Source organism: Oenanthe melanoleuca, chromosome 14, assembly GCF_029582105.1.
Source record: "Oenanthe melanoleuca isolate GR-GAL-2019-014 chromosome 14, OMel1.0, whole genome shotgun sequence".
In the NCBI taxonomy this organism is placed as follows: Eukaryota; Metazoa; Chordata; class Aves; order Passeriformes; family Muscicapidae; genus Oenanthe; species Oenanthe melanoleuca.
Window position 1 is genome coordinate 9,537,166 of NC_079348.1, and position 21,466 is coordinate 9,558,631.

Below are 21,466 nucleotides of genomic sequence, written 5' to 3' on the forward strand. Positions count from 1 at the left end.
TAATTTTTTGATCAGAAAAAGACTTAAGATTTAAAGATTTCCTGTGAAGAATTAGTAAAGAAAACCTCAATGTAGCATTTTTATCAAAATATGTAGAAGTGTTAAATGAGTTTCTGGAGGTCTTTTGGTGTCTATTCAGTGGTATTAATTTAGCTAGAGCAGACAGTTACAAAAATTTAATCTCAGTTATTTATAAAAGTGGACATTTTTCTGCAGTATCGACCAGTCCAGTCCAGGAGGACTCTGCTCCTGGAACAAACACATTATTCCAAGTACTGGAACAGTGAGAAGTGTGACAGGACCTCAGTTTTATTCAGATACTTCTGCACACTGTTTTTATAAAACGTGAATAGTAATAGTGAGTTTTAAATAATGCATAATCTAAGGTGATTACTCATGGTTAGTCAGCTGCTGATATTTCTCATCCTTTTCTGCTTTTGTATAATTGCCTTCATAAAAATAGCTGTATGATTTAAGTCCATGTTGCCCTGTATTTGACCATAAAACTTAATTAATTAAGTTTATCCACACTGTGTTTTAACTGTAAGATTGCAGTTTCAATATGGTAATTAAATGCCAGTTTTCATGTCAGAGTTCACCTGCTGCAGTAGGATGGTGTCTGTATGAAAGGTGTCAGCATGGCAGAGGTGAGGCTGTACCTGTCCCATTGGGCTTGTGCCCTCACAGCCCCTGCTGCGTTTCTGAGCTCCAGCATCTGCTGTGGCTGGGCTGAGGAACATCACCCCCTTTGCAGCACATCCTCTCTTTGGTGTTGCTCCAGGAGCTGATGGAGATGGAGACTGCAGCCAAGCCCATGATTTGTTTCTGTATTTTCTCTTTGCTCCTTGCTGATAGGCCGCATGCTGAGAGGAGCCATCCTTTAAACCCTGTGTCTCTTCCTCTCCTCAGAGTGGGTGTTCCAGCTCTTGTCTCCGGGAAGTGACTCCTGTAGCTTCCAGTTCCCGGACTGTTCAGTGAGCTGAATGTTCCCAACTACTTTGCTTATGTTCAAGCCTGACGTGTGTTGATCCTTGGAAGAAAGGACAGACTGAGCATTCCAAGGGTCTGACCACTGGACTGGATAAATGTGTAGCCTAGGAGGGAAGTTTGCTGTAGGCCTGTCTAGGCACCAGTAGGATCTGCTGCATTCTGAAAGCAGTTCTTGCTCTTCTTCATGAAAGGGGAAGGGAAATTGCCAAGTCAGTCTCACATTGTGACTTCTCACATTCTCTCAGGTACAAATCATTGATGCCTACTGCTCAAATAGAAGGAATATTAAAAACTGTAACAGCCCCCAAAGGGCTTATTGGCCTCAGTGTCAGAAATCACTGTTCCCACTGCCCAGATCTCCAAGTCTTGCCAGGCACTGAGAGGGAGACTAAAAAGCTTAATGCAACAGCCTGCCTTGGCAACTGTTAGTTAACCTGCTGGATCTCACACTGTTTAGGATCATTTTTAGTGTTTACTGACACCTTGAAGAAAAAGGTAAGAAAACCAAAACAAAGTCAACATTTTACATTTTGAGTATTCTCCCCACTAAAGATTCTGGTGTATTACAAACTGCCAGTTTTAAATTTTACTGAGTTTTATAAAAGGACAAATTGAGTGCTCATGTTCACACTATGATTCTGTAAATCCTGGAGATAGTGCTAATATCTGATGACTGTTAATTCAATTCAGTACTGTACTGGGTACAGTGACCCAGGTTCGTTGCAGGTGTGAGCGAGTGAGCAGTGTTCATGTCAGCCAGTTAACTTGGCCAAAGCATGAATGCATTGTGATTCTTGAACTGTTATTTTCCAGCAGATCGCTAAAATAAAAGCTGATTTACTACCGAAGTGTCATCCAGATTTCAGAGCTTGTGCCAAATAAAATACCAGTTCTGGTGTCTCAAGTAGCAGGGAAGTATAAGATTATAATATTTTTTCAAGGAAATACATTTTGTCTTTTGAAGATAAAATGTTTAAAAATAAAGGGAACGTTTGTCTTCAGCAGTTAAGAAGATAGCAACCACCTACAATCTGTGAGAACACTTACATAAGGCTCATACATTGTACAGGATTCTGGTTTGCCTGTGCTGGAACACTGTTCCTATGTACTTGTCAGGGAAATGTGAACTGAAGCCTCGTAGCAGTGCTGGTGCAGATTCTATTTTGATAATGTATTCTAAAGATTAAGTAGGAAAATTATTTTTTTCTAGTTTTCACTTTACTACTCTTAAACATTTTGCTGAATTCTCTGTTCAAACAACAACAAAAAAACCAACAAAAACCAGCCAACTGGAATAATTTAGGACTAAATTTTATTTTTAGTTTCTGGAAATAAATTGGTGTTATGCTTTCCAACAGTTCGTAAGCAGAAATTGTTTTCATACCTAGCAGAGTGATGGCTCACACAGCTTTAACTTCAGGTGTCTTAGTTTCATGGAAGGGAGCAGAAACTCCTGGAGTGAAAACTGCTTTTTGTCAGATCAGCGTGGTATAAAAGGTGCTTTCTTGGATTGTGCTAAGTAGAATATTGAAACTTTAATAGAATGGATTTTTTAAAACTGTGTTTTAAAAAAAATTGTGTATAGGTCTGCTTCAGGGGTTACACAGATAAAGGTTACCATCTGTAAATGCAGATGGCAAATCTGAAATTAATTCTTCAGGATTGAGGAGACTTCGAACAAATGAGAAAGGAGGCAAATTGTTGTCTTTAATATAAAATAGGAGAGTATCATGGGCTTTACATTCTAAATGAGAGGCTTCTCAGTTTTGCACATGGTTGTTGGATAAAGTGTTTATTGTACAGGGTTTGATTTTAAACAAAGTGAACAAATGTCTTCTACTACGCATTTGCATGTTTGAATTGTTGATGTACAAACAATTTGTTATATTAGAAACATCAGAATGAAGTAGACATTCTGCATATCTTTAGTTGAGCTTTATGTGCAGTAAATGCTGCTGGCTGTAGTCTGCATCTGATGCTAAAGCAATTGTATTCATCTGGAGTAGTTAAAATGAGAGTGCTAGAAAATGGTAATTGTTATCATACATGCAGCAGTGTAAAAAGATGTTTACAGATGACTTTTTTCTAATTTATTTCCTTTGTTTGTTTGTTTGGAAAGATATTTTTAGAAGTTATTTTTAAGTTTCTAAATTAGTTTGTCAATCGATAAGGAAAACCTTATACTAAAGACAAAGTAGTAACTTAATGGATGCCAAGTTCAGGAGTTGTCTTCAGAAAGTTGAACAGCTGAATGAATTCTTTGTTAGATTATAATAGAACAGGAGATAAAAAAAATCAAATTAATTGTTTATATTTTATTATTGCAAATCTTCAATTTGTCATCTTTATAGTATTTTTAAGAAGTTCTGTTCGTTGATTCAATAAGGAGCTGTAAGGATGTTAGTGTATCTAAACCAGATGTTCATTATGTAGGTCACTGACTTTTTTTCTCCCTACAAAAAAGCCCCTGTAAATGGGTGGGGATATATATTTTCCTTTTTGGGGAAGGTTAAGAGAATTTGTTGTTCTTAGCTCAGAAGTATTACTGTAGTCTGATACAGCAGCAGTTCATAAGTAATAATGAAAAGAAATGAGAATAAAATGTGATACAAGATATGAGTAAAGAATTTGAGGAATTTAGACTTTCTGGGAATTCTAGAGTGTCTTTTGTTCAAAGATTATGTAGCAACCTAACAATAGGGTTGTTCTAGTGTTAAAGGATCATTTGAGAATATACCTGGATTTTTAGCAGCCTATCTAAAAGATTTAGGAAAAGCGAAGTGCAATATCTGGGATTTTACTGTGAACTGGAAAGTTTAAAATTAAGGTTAGAGTTCTGGACTAGAGAACTTTGGATTTAGAGGTTTCCTGATGGTGACATTCATTAAATGTATTGAATGAAACCACAATGAAAATGGGGACCTGAGAGTCAAGATCAGCAGGAAAAGAAATTCTGTGTAAAAAGGGTGGGCAAAGCATTCATAGTGAGGTTACCCAGAGGTGGTGAAATCACCTGCTTCGGAGATTTTCAGAAGCTGACAAGGCAAATTCCTGAGAGCTGGTAATCCCACGGGACAGGGGGATGGACTAGATGATCTCCAGAAGATCCCTTTAAGCCTGATCTATTTATTAACGTTCAAACCACAGATCAGGCACGTTTTATGTGGGAAGTCAAACTTGTTTTGAGTTGTGCTGCTGTACTGCAATCAACATCATTTAATTGCATGCTGTGTTCTCAGTTGGATCTGGATAAGAAACCCACATTTCTGTACATTCCTGAAACAAAAATTAAGAGATGGACATGTTACCAATTCCGCAGTGCATTGTAGAAGTGGTGAAAGTCAAGCTGTTTTCATTCAAAGCATGATGTTTACTTATCATGGGGAAAAATTAGTCAAAGCTAACCTGCATCATAACAAATGCTAAACCTTTAGTACAAGAAGGTGTTTCTATTAATTTTGTCTGGTTTGAAAGCATGAATACAGCTCACGTGGCTTAATCTCTTTGAAAAGTGACTCCAAGGCAACTCATAACTAGTAAATTCTGGATAAAATGCTGTGAACATGAACAGATAAGCAGCAACATTTTCACTTAAATTCTGCTCTGAAGAGACCTGCTTGGTTAATAATGTACTTAATTTGTATGAGTGAGTGGGAGTTTGAGGAGAGTGTAATGTCAGGAAATCGAGTGAGAGCTGAGTAAATTATGCTTCTAAAAGCTAAGAACAAAGAAAAAAAATCTTGCATAACAGTAAGTTAATGTGTCTTCATTTAATGTGAAAGCACCAGTTGGTAACTAGGGAAAATAATGAAAAATATGCACTTAACCATGATAATTGTTCTATTTATTTGTATATCAAGCAGTAGTTGCTTAAATTTCTTATTTTTCAATTCACACTTTCAGAACATGATTTTACCCTTTTGTAGTGTAGGCCATTCTTTGGTGGTCATGATAATTTTTTGTCTTCTTGGTTTTTTAAGTAGCATGTTAGCACTTGAAATATTTTGATGTTGATCATTGAGACAAATATTGCATTTTAAAATTCTGAATACAAATCCCAACACATGTGGTGTTTATATTCAGAATATTTGAAGTCTGAAGTCTGAGTATGGCAAGCAGCTGTGTTTCTTAAGAAAAATAATTAAAAATTTACAAAAAATCTCACAATAATAAGGCATTTCTTCATTTTTGTGGATCTTTCTGAGTCGTTAATATTTCATACCATTCAAGTTTCCAAGAATCCAGTGATAGGACTTACTGAAGTCCATATTGATTTATTGAGATTTTAATGACTTGATAGTGCTGTGAGGTATAAAAAGCCTATGCCAGTAATTCATACTTCTCTCTCTCCTTACTATAGTTTAAGTACTACAGTAACGATAGAAAGGAAGGAAATAGTAAATGGGATTTTTATTCAACTATTCAATAAGTAGCTAGTGTGAGTAAAACTAATTTTAAAATATTCATGGCCAGAAGTCTTCCTTGGTGGAGCAATCTGAGGATTAACTAGTTCTAATACACTCCTTTGGTGGTGCTAAGTCCTGTATCAATAATGACGTTGATTTGGGATCTGAAAGAGAGTTGATCTTCAAAATATTAAAAGCCATTTGTATGTTAGCACAATATATTAATTCAGCACTCTCTAATAGAAGCTGTTGGAAAAAGGGGATGTTGGGTTGATACGCGGGTGGGGGCCTGGGGTGGGGCACGGGAGCTTCTGGACATCCACAGTGAGGGCTGACACTGGGTGATGTTTCTGTCAGTGAGCGGAGAAACCGTGCTGCTTCTGTTCAATTGCCTCTGAATCCAGTCATTCCCTGAGTGCATTTTTGCCAACCCGTAACATTTGTGGGAAGTCAGCAGGTAATGTCCATAGTTCGAAAGGTGAGTTTTGCGTGCGAAGGAAGTGCCCCCAGCGCAGAGCAGTGTCCGAGGCGGCTGTGGGTGCTGGCGGAGCAGAGAGTGACCAGAGGCGCGTTGTTTCCGCAGAGCGCCAGACGTGCCCAGGATGGAGCCCGCGGGGCCGGCGGACGGCGAGGACGAGCTCGGGCCCCCGGCGCGGCTGGCGCCCAGCCCGCACAGCGAGGCCGTGGCGCACGAACTGCGGGGCCTGTCGCTGCAGCCCAGCCCCTGCCTGCCGCCCCTCACCGAGCGCAAGAATGGTGAGTGCGGGCCGGGGGCGCGGGGAGGGGCCGGGCAGTGGCCGCCAGGGCATCTCCTGGCTCGGCCGCGCCTTGCCCGGGAGCTGCGGGATTTTGGCGGGGCTGTGCCGGGAGCTTCACCCGCCGGGGCAGCTCCTGGAGCAGCGCGGCCACTCTGCGACCCACCGTGGAGTTGAGACTTTTAAAACTCCAGCTGGTGTGTACTACAAGTAGTGATGAAATATTCTTGAGAGTTGTATTATTATCAGACAAAAAGGGATAGTTTTCAAGAATGGTGGGAGAGTTTATTGCATAAATAATATGTAATTAATGTTTTGCATTCTATCCCACAAAGTTTAATTCAATATTAGTGTATTTCTGGAAATTTTGTTTTTTCTTAATTTCCTGTAAAACCAAAATGGATGAGGTGGGTATCTGTGTCCTGTCAAACCTCCACAGCAGCCAAACTATTGTTAATCTATAAGTTCAGATTTAGTAATTTTGGTTAATTTGGTTAAAAACAATTTTTTGTGGAAATGATGAAAGTCAGAAGAAAATTTGTAAAAGTGAACTTTGAACTTGATTAATTCAAACTAAAAGTAGTTTTAATAATTGGATATTTGCAAGGGCATTTTAATATGTCACTACTTTATATTAAGTCTATAAGTGTAAGAGATTGCAGTTCACAGAAATACAGTGGCACTTAAAAAATTCTGAAATATTTAAGGGTATTTTTTGGTAGGATATTTTTATGCAGGAAGCATTATGCTTACTGTGAGCTTTGGTAGTGATCCTTTAAACCTTTTGTTTACTTCAATGAGTCCTTTGGCAGTAGTCCAGAAGGAGGCTGAACTGTTCTAGTGTTTTTCTGCCGCGTTGTTAAGCTGACTTGCACAAGTTAGTACAGAAACTGTGTTTCCAGCTTTTCCAATGTCACTGCAAGGGTAGGAGGCTTCTGCTCCGGTTTGGTTTTTTTTTTTACCATGGAGGTAATCACAGCATGCCTGGTGAGCCAACAGTCACTGGAGCTGTTACTCCCTTCTCCTTTTTCACATTTTCCTCCTCTCCCCTGCCCTCTGTCCCAGAGATGCCAGTCACAGAGCAAAGCAGGCATAAGAGTTCGGGTGGGCAGAGCTCAGTGGGTTTGCTGCAAATTCCCATGGTTAGCTTAAGCTCCAGTGGAATTATTGTCCCTTGATTTTATAAAGGAACATTTATATGCTGTGCCAACTATGTCAAAGAGGTTTTAACTTCCAGCAGAGGATCAATAACAAAACAGTTGGAGTGCATTAGGAGCTTAAGATTTTCTAGTCACTAATTACATGCAGGTATTTACTCCCTGAACAAAGACAAATGGATAATTTTGGGAGGTGGATGTTGCATGTTGGTCTCCTGGACTGTCACAATTTTAAGGTTCTCTCCTATTTCATTTGAGCTGTTTTCAAGTTCATGCCTGTGGGCAATACTGTATTGCTAATGAAACTAGTTTTGGGTTCTCATTAATCTGCCTCTTTCTAGATAATTAGGCAGTACATATAGTGCATTGATCATGTAAGCCTGTGCCCTGTGTATTGCAATGGTTTATCGTGCCTGTTCTCTGGATGCCAACTCTTGTTCCACTTGCTGAAAAGCAGCACAAGTTTCTATTTCATTGCTTCTGCTCTTCACACTTGCCACTCCTGAATGCTTACAGAGATGTCTGTGATTCTGGCAGTCTCATGACAGCCATGGGTGTACAGTCCCTCTCATGAGCAGTGGGGCTGCTCACACACATGGAGTTTGGGAAGCAGGCTCTGCATTTGCATCCCTGCCTGACATCCCTACAACCAACTCCCAGGCTGGGTCCAGTGTGCTTTGTAGGCAAGATGCTGTGTCCTTAGCAGGGCCAGCCTGCGGGGAAAGTGACATGGATGAGGCTCTTGGGAAGCAGGAGGGAGAAGACTGACACATGGGTGTTGAGTTGGGCTGCTGTGGAGGAAGGCTGACAGCAGTAGCAGCAGCATGGCACAGCCCAAGTACCAGTCAGAACAATGTGCTGCCCACACGCTGTACCACAGTTTCACGAGCTTCTGTCTGAGAGGTAGGAAGGGAGGGAAGGATAGGCTGTCTGCTGCTGACAGCAGGAGGGTGGATGGGAATGATGCTGCCTGCAGCTTTCCAACCTGCTGTTTCAGAACCAAATGACGGGAAGGGATAGCACATGTAGATACCATCAAAAAAAGGAACCAGTGCATGACCAGAGCTTTTTGCATGCTGATTTACTACTTTTCCAGAACTGGTGAGCATGCCACTTTGGCTGGAAGAGGGAGCTGTGAAGGGCTGAGTGTGAGGAGCCATGCAATCATTATTTCAAGGTACATGTTAAATAGGAAGCTCCTAGCTTGTGTTTTACAGCAACCTCTCTTGGCTGTGCAGTGCCTTCCTTGACTATCTCATTGTGCCAAACTCTTCTTGTGATGAGTTTAGTTTCTACTAATTTCTGAAAAAGAGACATGTGAGTTGCTCTTGTGCAGTTGTCATCCACAGGTGGGAGCCTGATTATATTCTTGTAAAATGGGTGGATAAGTGGCTGGTACCTGTCCAGGCCATTGTCTGCCCTTCAGCTCTGCATTTTGGCCATAAATCCTGTCAGAAGCGGAGTGTGCCTGTTCCCTACCCTTTGTGTGGTATGGTGAAGCAGTTCTGTTCCAGGCAGTGGGGGCTGTGAGGTGTCTGCTCCTCCAGACTCACAGCCAGCATAGGAATGAGATTGCTTCTGCTTCTCTTTGGGTTTGTGCATCATGAACTGGAGGAGGGTAGAGAAGGTGGTGCTGTGCCTCCCATGGCTGACAGCAACTGTTCTCCAGCAGAATTGGGCTAATTGAGAGAAGAACCAAGAGTCTTGGACGTTTTGCACCAAAAAAAGCCTTGGGACTTTTGGGTAAATATCTTAAAGTAAAAGCAAGACTGGTAAAATCTCAATCAGGAGAAAGCAGCCCAAAGAAAGCAGCCCTGGCTGTGTGAGAACAGGGACACTCAGAAACAGAGACCCTGAGGCACTGAAGGTCAGGTGAGAATTGCAGCTTCCTGTGGGGCTGGAGAGCCTGTGGGGAGCTGTGGGGAATTCAGGGGAAGATGGAACACACACACAACCCAACACAAACCCAAACAAAAACAAATACTCCAAATGGTGTATATTGAGTCCTCCTAAGGGACCAGTCGAGTCATCTGGGAGACACAGTTCTTAAAATAACTGAATGAAATCCACATCCCGCTTAACCTAATGGTATTACTTAAATAAATTTGATGATCCAAGGGATTTTTTTCTGGCATCTAAAAAAGTTGTGGTATATTAGTTTGCCTGTTATCTCTTATCTTCCACTCCCTCAGTATGTAGCACTGGTAACGTGCATTCTTGGCATAGTTTTATGGCTTCTGAACAAATTCTCAATCCTCTGTGCAATTAATAGATTTGAACTGCAAATTTGATATTAGGGAATCGGGGGAGATTTGGGACATTGTCCTTGCATCTCTGTATGACAGGTTTCCCCCACTCCTCTAAGATCAGTGATTAGATGTGGTTTTTCTTCTTGTAATGATATATAGATAGGTCACTGTGCTTAGAATTTATTTTCTTGAGAGAGTTGGGAGAAACACAGTGTAGAAAAGATGGCTAGTAGAAAGACTAGAAAACTTAGTTCTGATTAAGGTAATAGCTTGGCAGGGAATATAATTGAAAATGTAATCTTAAATTCAGCAATTTACTAATCACTAAGCCGCAAGCATCTGGAAAACAGCATGCAGGTATTCTGATTAAAAGCACCACCAACTATAACATCAGCAAACCAAACCTAAAAATCCCCCACAAACCAGATCTCAAAGGAAGTATATCCTGAAAGACCTATTTAGATAAAGAAGTGCACAATTTTTCTACGTTTACAGTAGAAATGTGTGTGTGCATAAATATATTTTTATTTTATATATTTATAGTGTAGTGCATAAATAATGTGTGTGTGTACACTGGTGACCCAGAGAGGCCATGGAATCTCCACCCGTGGAAATACTAAAAATCAGTCTGGGCACTGTCCCAGGCAAGCCTATTCCAGCTGACCCTGCTCCAGCAGGGCTTGGGCCACAGGATCTCAAGAGGCCGCCAGCCTCAGTGATTCTGGGGTTTGTCTTTTAGATTTTAATAGTCCATGGAACATCCAGTGCAAATATTCTACTAAATAATCTTTGCTAAGAACACACAGCATGTTGTAATTGATATATATTTGTCTCTATACTTTGGTTTTTTTGGGAGTGCTCTGTTTTTTGGGGGAGTTTGTTTTTGGGATTTTGTTTGGTTTTTTAACATGTCAGTAGAATAAACAAATGTCTCTTGGTCTCCCTGTAAATATTTGAATGTCATCTTATCTCTTCCGAGAGGAGAGCACAAACTGAGTAGGTACTGATTTCCCAGTAAGTCTGTCTTTGTCATTGGTACTGCCAGTTCCCACAATCCTAGCATTCCCAGGCCATCAGTCAGTGTCTACAAGGAACAATTTTCAAATATTAAAGCATGTGAAAAGACATACAAGCCAAAACTCAGAGACCTCTAGGGACTGTGACCTCTTAAATGGAATATATTCTGACATTTTCACAGGCTACATGAAAGAATTCCAGCAGGGTCATTCCATTTGGTAAACTTCTAAACAAACATTCCATCATTTTAGTTTGATTTATAGATATTATTTTTTTAATTATCTGCTTATTGTGAAGAGATTAACACAGGAGACATGACCTGTGACTGACTCAATTCGAGGCATCTGGTACATATGAAATCCTGTTTGAGGGCCTGGCATTTGAGTGATTATAGGAGATACTCTTTTTTTTTTTTTTAAAGAGATCACTTGATCAAACTGTCTTATTCTGACCTTTTTTCTTGAACTTCCTTATGCATAACTAAATGCATAGCTGGAAAAGAATGTTGAGTTAATTTTAAATTCCATTGTGTAATTGTTATAAGTTGTTAGAAGTAAGTCCTAACTGCAGATGTTGTCATTGAAGTGTCAGTTTGTGACAGAGCCACTCCAAGAAGGTAATACGGAGCAAACAGAACTGGTCATTGGGGTGCAGCACTTACTACAGGCACCTTTTCCAAATCAGAGGTAGCACAGTGGATTACTAAATGTTATCCTCTACAGGATATATATATATGCAGTTAAGCATAGATCTGTATAGTTAAACATATACAAAAATATATATTTTTATGTACTTTAGATACACATTTTAAAATATTTATTAATTTAGATACGTATATGGGCAAGACCAAATGGAAGGTAGTTTTCATTTAAGCAGTGAACACTGCTAACATATGTCCTTCCTTAAAAGGAATTTGTGTGGGTTTTAGTGGGAGAAGAGAAGTAGAACATGCAGACTTATAAATTTGACATCACCGTAAGTATTTGGTATTTTTCTGGGAAGGGTGACTGAGGTAGATGTTGGCCATTATTTGTGTTGTTTGGGTCTTTGTTGCCACGATGGTGGAGAACATAGGCAGAACAGAACTCCAAAACAAATCCCCTAAATTAATAATTTGGAGGAATGTCCTTAATGTTTATAGAAGTAATAGAATAAATTATAATAGGGGTTATATAATGGTGCTTTAGTTTGTGTAGTCAGAGCACTATTTTCCTATGTGAAGAAATTATTGCACCACGATCAAGAACTAGATTATCCTAACACAATATAAAGCACCAAGATATTCATCAAGGTGTATGTAAAGCCAAGGTGAAATAGATACTTGAGTAATTAGGCTTTTTTCCCATTTGAAAATGTTTTTGTGGTAGTAGGGAGTTTAAACACCCGAGGGCGTTTGGTTTTGTTTTTGATGGGATTGCAAAGGAATGAGTTCCATATGATGTGAAGAGTTGGAATGTACTATTAAAGCAATTGTTGCTTAGCTACTTGATGTTTAATAAGGTTGTGAAGCGGCTCCCAGTCAGTGATGTCACTCAGTAGATCTCTGATCTTCACCCAGATAAGGGCTCTGCTGAGAGGGGCAGACAGGCACGCACTGGGGAGGTAGCGTGGGGCTGCAGTGCTTCCTCCTGCACTTTGGAATTTTGGTTAGACACTTTACTAGACACTTCCACTTTTTAAATAACACTTCTGCTGTAGGCTGAAGGTTGGCAGAACACTTGGAAGTCTGCAGTTGCAGAATGGGAGGAACAAGCGCTGATGACCTTAGATGTAAAGCGAATGTTTATGAAAAGCTTCTGCAATACACTGCTATTAAATGAGATTCTACTGGATTCTGGTTTATGGAACTGACAGAGATGTTCCATTCTGAGGCCCTTTTTCTTCATTTCACCCACTGTTATGTCATATATTCAACTTAAATTGAAATTCAAATGAGAGGTACTTCTGCCCACTGAAAATAATGCAAATTCTAACAGATTCAATTTCCACAAAAACCAAGAACTTGTGTGTCTTTTACTTCAGCCTCTGGTTTGGATACAGTGATGCAATTTGTAATGGGGTTTAAATCTGTAATTGAAAAATGCAACATTCAGGACTCAAGATTTTCTTTCAGCTGAAAGAGATACTTTGCTTTTATTGTTTGATAGAAACTGGTCTCTCAGCCACAGTTTTGTTTCTAGGTCATTATAGGTTTCTCTGTGATCCTCAGTGTCATTTTGCTATTTGTAATGTTAAAAACAGCTCTTCTGAAACAGGTACATGCTCAAATTGCAGAGGTTTTATGTCCAATGTTTTGTTTGGAAATGAGTAGAAATAAGTTGGAAATGAGTCTCTATTACAAAACATTCTCTGTTTAAATAGTTAGCACCAGAAAGAGAAGATGAAAAATTTGCAATTTGAAAAAAAATTTTGTTTGTTTTTAACAATGCCATCAATTTCAAGTGACAATCCAAATTCCAGCTGCTTTTAGACACTGAATACAAGAAAGGGGAATTGAAAGATCCAAAGCTTTTTCTGCACCTAATTTCTGTTGCGTAATTCATGGGTTCTACTAATTGTATTACTGCTAAAATAAGGAGTAATCAAAGAACAAACAAGTTGCTATTCTTTCACTAATACTTACTCTAGAGGATTTTTTGTGGTAGACCAAAAAGGGTGATTTGGATGGGAAAGTGCTAAGTTCCCACCTGTAAAGTCACCACTTCTTTTAAGATAAATGTAGAATTTATCTGAACTGCTCCCACCCAGCTGCTGTTATTGTGATCAGCTTTCACCTGAGCACTGGGCACTCTCGATTTATAAAAAGCACTATCAACGGATAGGAATGGATAGAACTTCCTTTAGAAATATGGTGTTTGAAGGAAAATGTCTTCCTCTGGGTTCTTTAATTACACACTTCCTCTTAGAGCACTGAATTTTTTAAATTTCAAAATACTCTGTTTTCTGAATCATTGGGAAATCAGTTCAAAGTGTGTGAAGTGCACTGTACCCTTTTCATAAAACAATTTCTGCTGTTGTATTTTGTTGTACTGTTAGAATATAATTCATCCATCCAAACAATTGGTACTCTTGGTACAAGAAAAATGTGGAGTTATAAACTGTTACATTAGTAAGTGTGTAAGATTCTGCTTATTAACTGTGTCAGAGTTTAATGTGTTTAAGCAGAATGTGTTTGTATTCTGCTTGTCTGAGTTTTTATTTTCTGAATGTGTGGAGTTTCTTAACAGTAATTTTGTTTCTTATGCACTGTAAATGTTCAGCTGCAGGCAGTGAGGAAGCAATTTGATTTATGAAGGAGCTTTTCCACAGTATTTTTTTTCTTGTGTTGAGTAAAAATCACTGCAAAAGCAAATGTATTGGAATAGTCTGTAACTTGTATTTAAGCAGAACATAATTTAAGCTGATAATTTTTATATAAATTATGTGCAGACAACTGATTTTTAGGCTGGGAGAGTGGCCTCAAATCATTCATGCTGCAAAGAGTTTTTTGCCTGTATTGTCAGCGCCTTACATGTCAAGACGTTGCTAAAGCCTGGTGAGCTCAAGCCTCCTTCGAGTGTGCAGTTCTGAGCAGATCTCCCTTCTCCTAGCAGCTGGCAAACAGGGAGAAGCTTCCAAATCCTGCTGGCTGGCTCAGGCAGCTTCACACCCTGTGCTGTCACTTGCCCCAGGAGTGCACTGGCAAGGTGAAGAGTCAGTACTCAGTGACTCTTGTAGAAAGATCCAAGGAGGAAAATATGTGTTGCTTTTTTTCTAGTTTCCACTTTTAAAAACTCTGTATCTGAATATATATAGATATTTTCAAATATGATTCTATGGAATGAAACATTTTATCTGAATGGAGATGTCCTTTATAATTTCAGGTTGAAAGCAGAGGTGTGGAAAATGCAATGATAGCATTTTTAGGCAAAAGAGAAAGGAAAATACACCTGCTAGAGTTCCTAGTTGACATATAGAGAGACTGTTTAGCATTATATATAGTTTATTTTCTCTAAGTACAGGAAATTAAACGCAGACTTGTCTGCTGCTCCCTCATGGCCAATGCCAGGTAATTAGAGGGGATCCATTTCCCTGAAATGTTCCAGGTTGACACTGAAGTTGATGACTCATGTAAAATAAATGGGATATACTGCAGAGAATGGCAGATCAGAAGCTGTGGGAGGAAATACTCCTGAAACTGCTGGGAATAATGAGATGTGTAACTAATGCGAAAAGAAAATAATAAAATACTCAGGGCTTAGATATTTACAAGGAACAGAGTCTCTCATACTGCAGGGAAAGGCATGGAAATAATCACTGGTTTTCCCAGCTACTTCTGCTAGATAAATGTCTCTGGAACCAGACCTGGGCTTGGGTGGGTGGGAAGGTTCCTTAACATAACTTTTTCAAATGCCACGGTGCAGCTTTGTTTAATGGTGAAACTTAATGGGTAATGAATGTGCCGGTCAGGCAAAGATGAAGGATTTCTGCTGCCTGCAGCAATGTTCCGGGGCAGGGACAAGGAAGGGGGGAAGGCCCTCAGCAGTAGTTTGTCTTAGGTATCAGCGAATGCTGCTCCAGCAACTGCTGGATTTATTTTTAACCGCTTGACTCATTCTTTGTCAGATGATTGACCACCGAGCTGCATATCGAAACACCAATGTGCGGAGGAAGCGAGCGTAACTAAAGGAACAGGGGGAGTGTCTGTCTGGGAGAGAGGCGGGCTTTGGGAGTTGTGCTTCACATGCTCGGTACCCGCCGGGAGAGCGGGCTGCGGGCTCGGAGCGGGCACAGCGAGCGGAGCTGAGCCAGGCCGGGCTGAGCCGGGCCGGGCTGAACCGGGCCGGGCCGATCCGAGCCGCAGCGGCAGCGCCATGGGCGGCGCGGCGGCGCCGGGGCTGCTGCCGTAGGACCCCGCGCCGGGCCCCGTGCGGAGCGCGCTGCACCGCTGCCCACCGCGGCCTGCGTTTTTTCGGTGCTGGATGTTGCCATTCTAAAGGATTCCCACCATGATCGACAGCTCCAAGAAACAGCAGCAGGACTTTTCCGAGATCTTACCTGCAGGAGATATTAAGCCGCTGAAGGAGAAGGAATGCCTTGAGGTGAACAGCCAGAAAAGTCTCAAGGAAGGTCAGTCATTTGCTGGTTGGGGGACAGAGAATGCAGAAGTGGCCCATTCCATTCACCAGCATGTCTCATGTAATGCTGTGGGTCAGGAAGAGATTTTGTACATTAAATGTCGTATTGTTTTCCCTCTGAAAAAAACCCCAAAAAAACCCACCAAACCAAAAAACCTCTAAAAGCTGAATTTAAATTTCACCTGAGACTAGAAAAATAACAATGATGTTACATACTTGATAGGAATTCTATGAAGAAAAATGAGCTATCAAGTAGTCTTTTCAGAGTATCATTTAGTGCTGAATTAATAAAGAGCTCTGAAATTGTCCTGTAAATATTGCACAAAGTGCTTATGCCACTGTTGAAATAAATACAATGAAATAAACATCGCTAAATATGGTATGTCAAAATAAAACCCCACAAACCTTTAGTATTAGACATATTGCTACCTCGTTTTCAACATTGCTTTTCTCAGCTCTTTTCTTTCTTTGGAATTTACTTCTCCCTTCATACTTTAAATTTAGATTTGAATCTGGTTTTGAGATGTATGCTTTACAAACCACATTATATCTTTTTAAATTATTGGATTTCGACTGGGCATTAAATTGATAAGATGCACAGGTATTCGTTTCTACAACAGCAATAGTCTGAGAATATTTGGAACATCATTTAAAGCTGACAAATAGAACTCTACGAGATGCATTTAAAGTAATCCTTGTTAGGCTGAGGCAACGATGCTGCTGAGACAGGGAAATGGTTTCACTCCTGGCAGGCAGGATTCTTCAGCTGGCCTGGGTGGAAGAGGAGAAGGAAGAGACCTCTGGAGATCTGCTGCAGGCCCTGCTCAGAGCCTCTGACCAGTACTGGTGGGAGTTAACACCAGGCTCTTGCAGCTCTGGGCTCAACTCCAGCTTCTTAATCAATAGGACACAAACTGTGTTTGTAGTAGACAAAATTCCTGCTTTCCTGTTACAGCACTCTGCCTTGGCTTTTCCTCCAGATATCTCTGGTTTGTCTGATGATTCAGAGATTTATCCCTTGGTGTGGTGGAAAGAGTTCTACATGAGATCCTGCCTTTCTCAGAATTTAAATGCTGGGTTTCTTTGGAGGTTTTGTTAATCTATTTTTAAAATTTGGACCTTAGAAATATTTAAAATAATAAAAAGCCCGTATTCAGTACCTGACAGGTTAGTTTAAAAACCCCATTACTTAGCTTTAAGTTAGAGCTAGAGGAAACACTGATTTTTATGCAGTGTACTGATACCAAGGGTCTGCTATTGATAGGTAGTAAGAGGTTGAGTATTGCTGCATTGGCAACATGAGAGCAGGGCAGTTCTGCGTCCTTTGTGGCAGGAAAGTACTGACTGGCAGACAGTGACTGGAAGAAAGGGCCAGCAGTGGCCTCTTGCTCGGGCTGCTTTTGCCTCACAGCTCGGAACAGGCCCAGTTAAAGCCCTGCTGAGGCTCTGGGGACAGCAGCGGAGAGAAGGAGGTGAGGAGGGTCAGAGGAGTGGGCAGTTCTGTAGGAAACAAAAGAAACAAAACCCATCTGGGGTAAGTTACCAAGAAATAAAGGGCAGAAAAACATGGCAAAACCCAGCACGGTGGGTAGTGTAGGTGGGCTAATGAGTAACCATGGTAATGATTATCCTCAGGCTTCTTCAAGCATGTCAGTTATGGAGAAAGTGGATGAAAGAATATAATGATGGTCTGTCAGAGTAGTAAAAAACCTGCAATTATGGGACCCTCTGCCAGTCTAAATTCGTGAATATTTTAGAGCTTAAATTATTCAGTGCATAAAAGAAGATATAATTGTTTTCCATAATCACTATCTTTGCTTCCTTTTCTGTGTTTTAGTACCTGTTTTCCATTTTCACTTTCCTCAGTGAATATTGCTTATCCTTTTATCTCTCCCAGGTTTGGCAATGTAATGATTAAAATAATGAACCTTTTCTTGAGAGTTTGATTGACTACAGGATCTCCTCTTCCAGCCGTTCCTCCTTCTAAAGCTTAGGAAAACAATAATTTTCTTTCTTGTGGTGTATATAGAATGAATTACTGAAAACACTCCAAATCTGCTTGATTTACATCCAGAGAGACTAAAACAGACCTTCACATTTCCAGTTTATAATGTTACGAAATATGTAGTTCACATGTTCTATAGATTTTTAAAAATTCAGTTGCAGTTGTTAGTTTAATCCTATTTAAATAATACTACAGGCGACATTTTACTTTGTTAAAAACATAAATTGTAAGACAACTTATTTTACAGAACAGTATCTTCTAAATTAACCTATGGCATTCTGTCTCTCTTTTTTTTGCCCTCCTCTTTTCTTCTCCTTTTTTTTCCTTAAAATGATGTGGCTGGTTTTACCATGTGAATTCTCAAGCGTTTCTTCCTTAGGACACAAAAATACTTAAGAATATGATATATGAATTGTAAATCCCGCAAAAATTAAAAATGTAATTGTATTGGCAAACCCAGATGAAGTATGTAGAGATCCAGCAATTCAAAAGGTGCCTTTGTTTCATAAGCTACTTGGCACAGGTTTGATAAATCTAAAAATCCTGAGATAGTACAGTGCTTATTTCAGCAGTGAGTACCTCAAGAGAACTGTGAGGTGCGATTCTTTTTTTACTTAGTATTTCTTTAAAAGGAAAGAGATTTTTGATGGAAACAAAAACCCCAACCCTATCTTCAGCAAATTAGTATTTATTAAGGACATTAGCAGTTTAGATTGCAAAGCTGAATTTTTTTCTTTGCTTAGGCTATTGATGCTCATTATAGCATCCTGTAGCATGGGGGGAAAATCCTCTTAATTACCCTACTTTCTTGTGAACAGCTCAGATACTATTGTGCATATTGCCGTTTTTGTGAAAGCAGTTCTTACTTTTATCTGTCTGATCAAAATTACCTTTTGTATGAGCAAGGAACAAAGATATTTTCTGTCTCTGAGGTCAACCACACCGTGCTAACTAAACAGCTTTTTCAGAAATTCCTGTACCATTAACTGTACCTCCTGCAGCATCTTGTAGCACTGTCAAGTAAGCAACCAAAACATTTGGAAAATTCAAGTGAAAAGTCTTAAGTGTGCATGCTGTTACTAAGGAATATTCAGTGTCATCAAACAGTGCATGTATTAGGAACTGGGAATATACGTGACTGCAGATTGAAAGGTTTCTAACAGCACTGGAGAGAGTTTAGGAAGCCTTGTTTTATACCCTAAATTGTTTCAATATAAAGATGGATGAGCTGTATGACCATGCAGAACTCTTGAAGACACAGTATTAAATTGGTGAAACAGATCAATCTGGTGCATAGGTAGGATTTAAAAGGAAGTTGGATCCCAGTTATTTGCACCATATTTTTCATATGATAATTGGAGTTTCAAAGTTACCAATTGCCTGCAGGCTACTCTTAATAATAATAATAATTTAAAAAACCTCAAAAAACTAGCCAGGAAGGAAATTTCATTTCCTCCTTGAAACATAATTTCTTTCCGGGATTTGTTTTGCATTTTAAATTTACTGGTTTGTGAGGAACTGGAGACTAGCAAATGCTGGAAACAGGATACATGGTGCAATGAGTGGATTTCTCAGGTGTGCACTGGAATTGTCTTCGTGCTGCCTGAGTAACAGATTACCAGGTGCAGTCAGGAAGGATTTCTTCCTCTCATCCCTTTGCAATCAAATCCATGTTGCATGAGAATTGTTTATTGAACAGACTTCCTGCTATTGCTGGCATGTTGAATATTGATGATACTCTTGACCTCTTCTGTTCTCCTGCCCTGGCATGATAAAGATTCTGCTCTTGGTTTCTTGGGGTTGGTTGGCTGGGTTGAGGTTTTTTATAAAGAAAAAGCTCTAAGTTGTATTATCTGGTTTTTAGAGGTGTTTTTATGACCCCTCATCAGTGGTAGTCCATCAGGTATGTTTCTTGAGACACATAATGAGAAAAATACTGTTGAAAAAAGTGTTATTCCTTCGTTAATAAAGGAAGCACTGTAAATTCTGTGTACTGATCCTGTGGGCCTGTGCTAAACTCTACCATAAACACTCTTTAATGTCAGTGGGATAATTGTATGTCGTAAAAGTAAATCAGCACTTACTCCACAGAATTTTCTTCTTCAGTGTAGCACTTAAATGAATAATAAATATGTTGTAATACCATTATAATAAACACATGCTTAACTACTTCAATAAACCAAGACTACGATGTACTAATTTAATTTTGTATGTAATCTGTATATAATTAGAAGATGATGGTGGCTAACCAAGAGCTTTTAAAAATCTTGCTATGGCAATTATAAGATTTCTTGAAGTTTTTGTAAAAGGTTATGATTAAGCTGCCAAGAGCCAAGTGTATTCCCATGCAGCCCCACCCTGCTTACTGCCAGCCTCTTTCTCGTGTTGGCATTAGGAGTTATGCAGCCCCAGGTGAGTGGGGTCAGTGACCAGGTACTGCTGAAGAGCACTTATTTCATGGTGCTGCCAGGCCAGAGCACAGACCTGGCAGGAGGCACCTCAGCCACTGTGAAAGCAGCAGAAGCAGCTGGGGTTGGAGGGAGGCACGGACCATTGGCTTTTCATTGGTAATCCTGGGTTAGATCATATTGTTATGAAACCACAATATGAAATCACTGTCTGCTTTGCTGCTCTGCTGGGGGATTCATCTCTCCTGTCACATCCAACACAACACATGTGAGCCTCAGCCTCTAGTGCAGGGTCCTCCCTAATGCAGCAACTTCCATCCCTGTGATCAGCTGCACTCACCCACTGAGCATCTGCAGAGTCTGGAGCTGTCTGTAGCAGAGTTGACTCAGTACCATTGCTCACATCCCTGTTTGCAGTCAGGCAGCTCAGTGGCAATCCACCTTCCTCAGTTTTGAATTAATGTGTAGTCTCCTGAGTTGGAGAATCTACTTGGGTGTGCATTTTGTTTGCTGTGCTTAGGAATAGCATGGACAATGGAGGGGGCTTGGCTGGAAATCATCTGTCATCATTCAATGTAATACACTCCAAACTGTCACAAAGGAAGTTGTAATAGATGTAGAGTTTAAACTGAAGTTTCATGAGTCCCTTGACAGTACACTTTTTGTCTAATAGTGGTATTTGAGGAAATGCACATTATTTTTTTTTGAAAAATCAGAGGTCTGCACTAAGCAGAGTAATACTTGCAGATTTAGAAAATGTTATTGTTAATATAGTTAAGTTATGCAGTTTTATAGAAAATGGAAATATAAGCTTTAGTTTATTGAGACTTCTCACCCAAGATGGTCATGATTTTTCTCATTTTAAAGATGTAAACAAAATCATGAAAAGTATAGATTTTGCTTTTTACATATCCATACATATATATTTTTATATATATTCATCCCAGCAGACATCCCAGTAATTAATTTGGAGGCTTGTGTATGTTCTGGCTTGTTTCTAAGCAACATGTTCCATAGCAGTAGGATACAATACAGATTGTTCTATATCCTAGTCATTTAAGCCTCTCAGCTAATGATATTGTTATAGTTCATATGTTTGTTTGAAATGTTGAGTTTCCATGTAGCTCTCTTTGACATCTAGGTTTTCATTTTCTGCTTTCAGTAGATGCTGTTACTGCTGGAAGCACTGAGCATCAGCACTGACTATAGAGAAAAGCTTTAAATCACAGTGGTATCATTTAAGACATTTGGATGTCCTGCAGGGCTTCCCTCCAGAAATCTGGAGAGATTATCTGAAATGGCCCTCAGTAGTCTCCTCTCACATACTTTACACTTATACAGTATGTTTCTAAGCTGAAATGG

The 21,466-nt window shown here is 39.8% G+C and overlaps 1 protein-coding gene across 7 annotated transcripts in view; it reads left to right on the forward strand.

Moving 5' to 3' along the window:
* The window catches only part of MRTFB (myocardin related transcription factor B), a 66,810-nt gene that overhangs the window by 11,019 nt on the left and 34,325 nt on the right, over positions 1–21,466 (forward strand). For 6 of the 7 annotated variants that reach the window (XM_056503619.1, XM_056503618.1, XM_056503623.1 and 3 more), the window contains one exon: positions 5,980–6,152. In XM_056503619.1, the coding sequence (XP_056359594.1) occupies positions 5,999–6,152 (154 nt within the window). In that variant the 5' untranslated portion in view covers positions 5,980–5,998. Of the gene's footprint in view, positions 1–5,979; positions 6,153–15,255; positions 15,684–21,466 lie in introns of those variants that run through there. The other variant, XM_056503620.1, reaches the window with a different exon arrangement.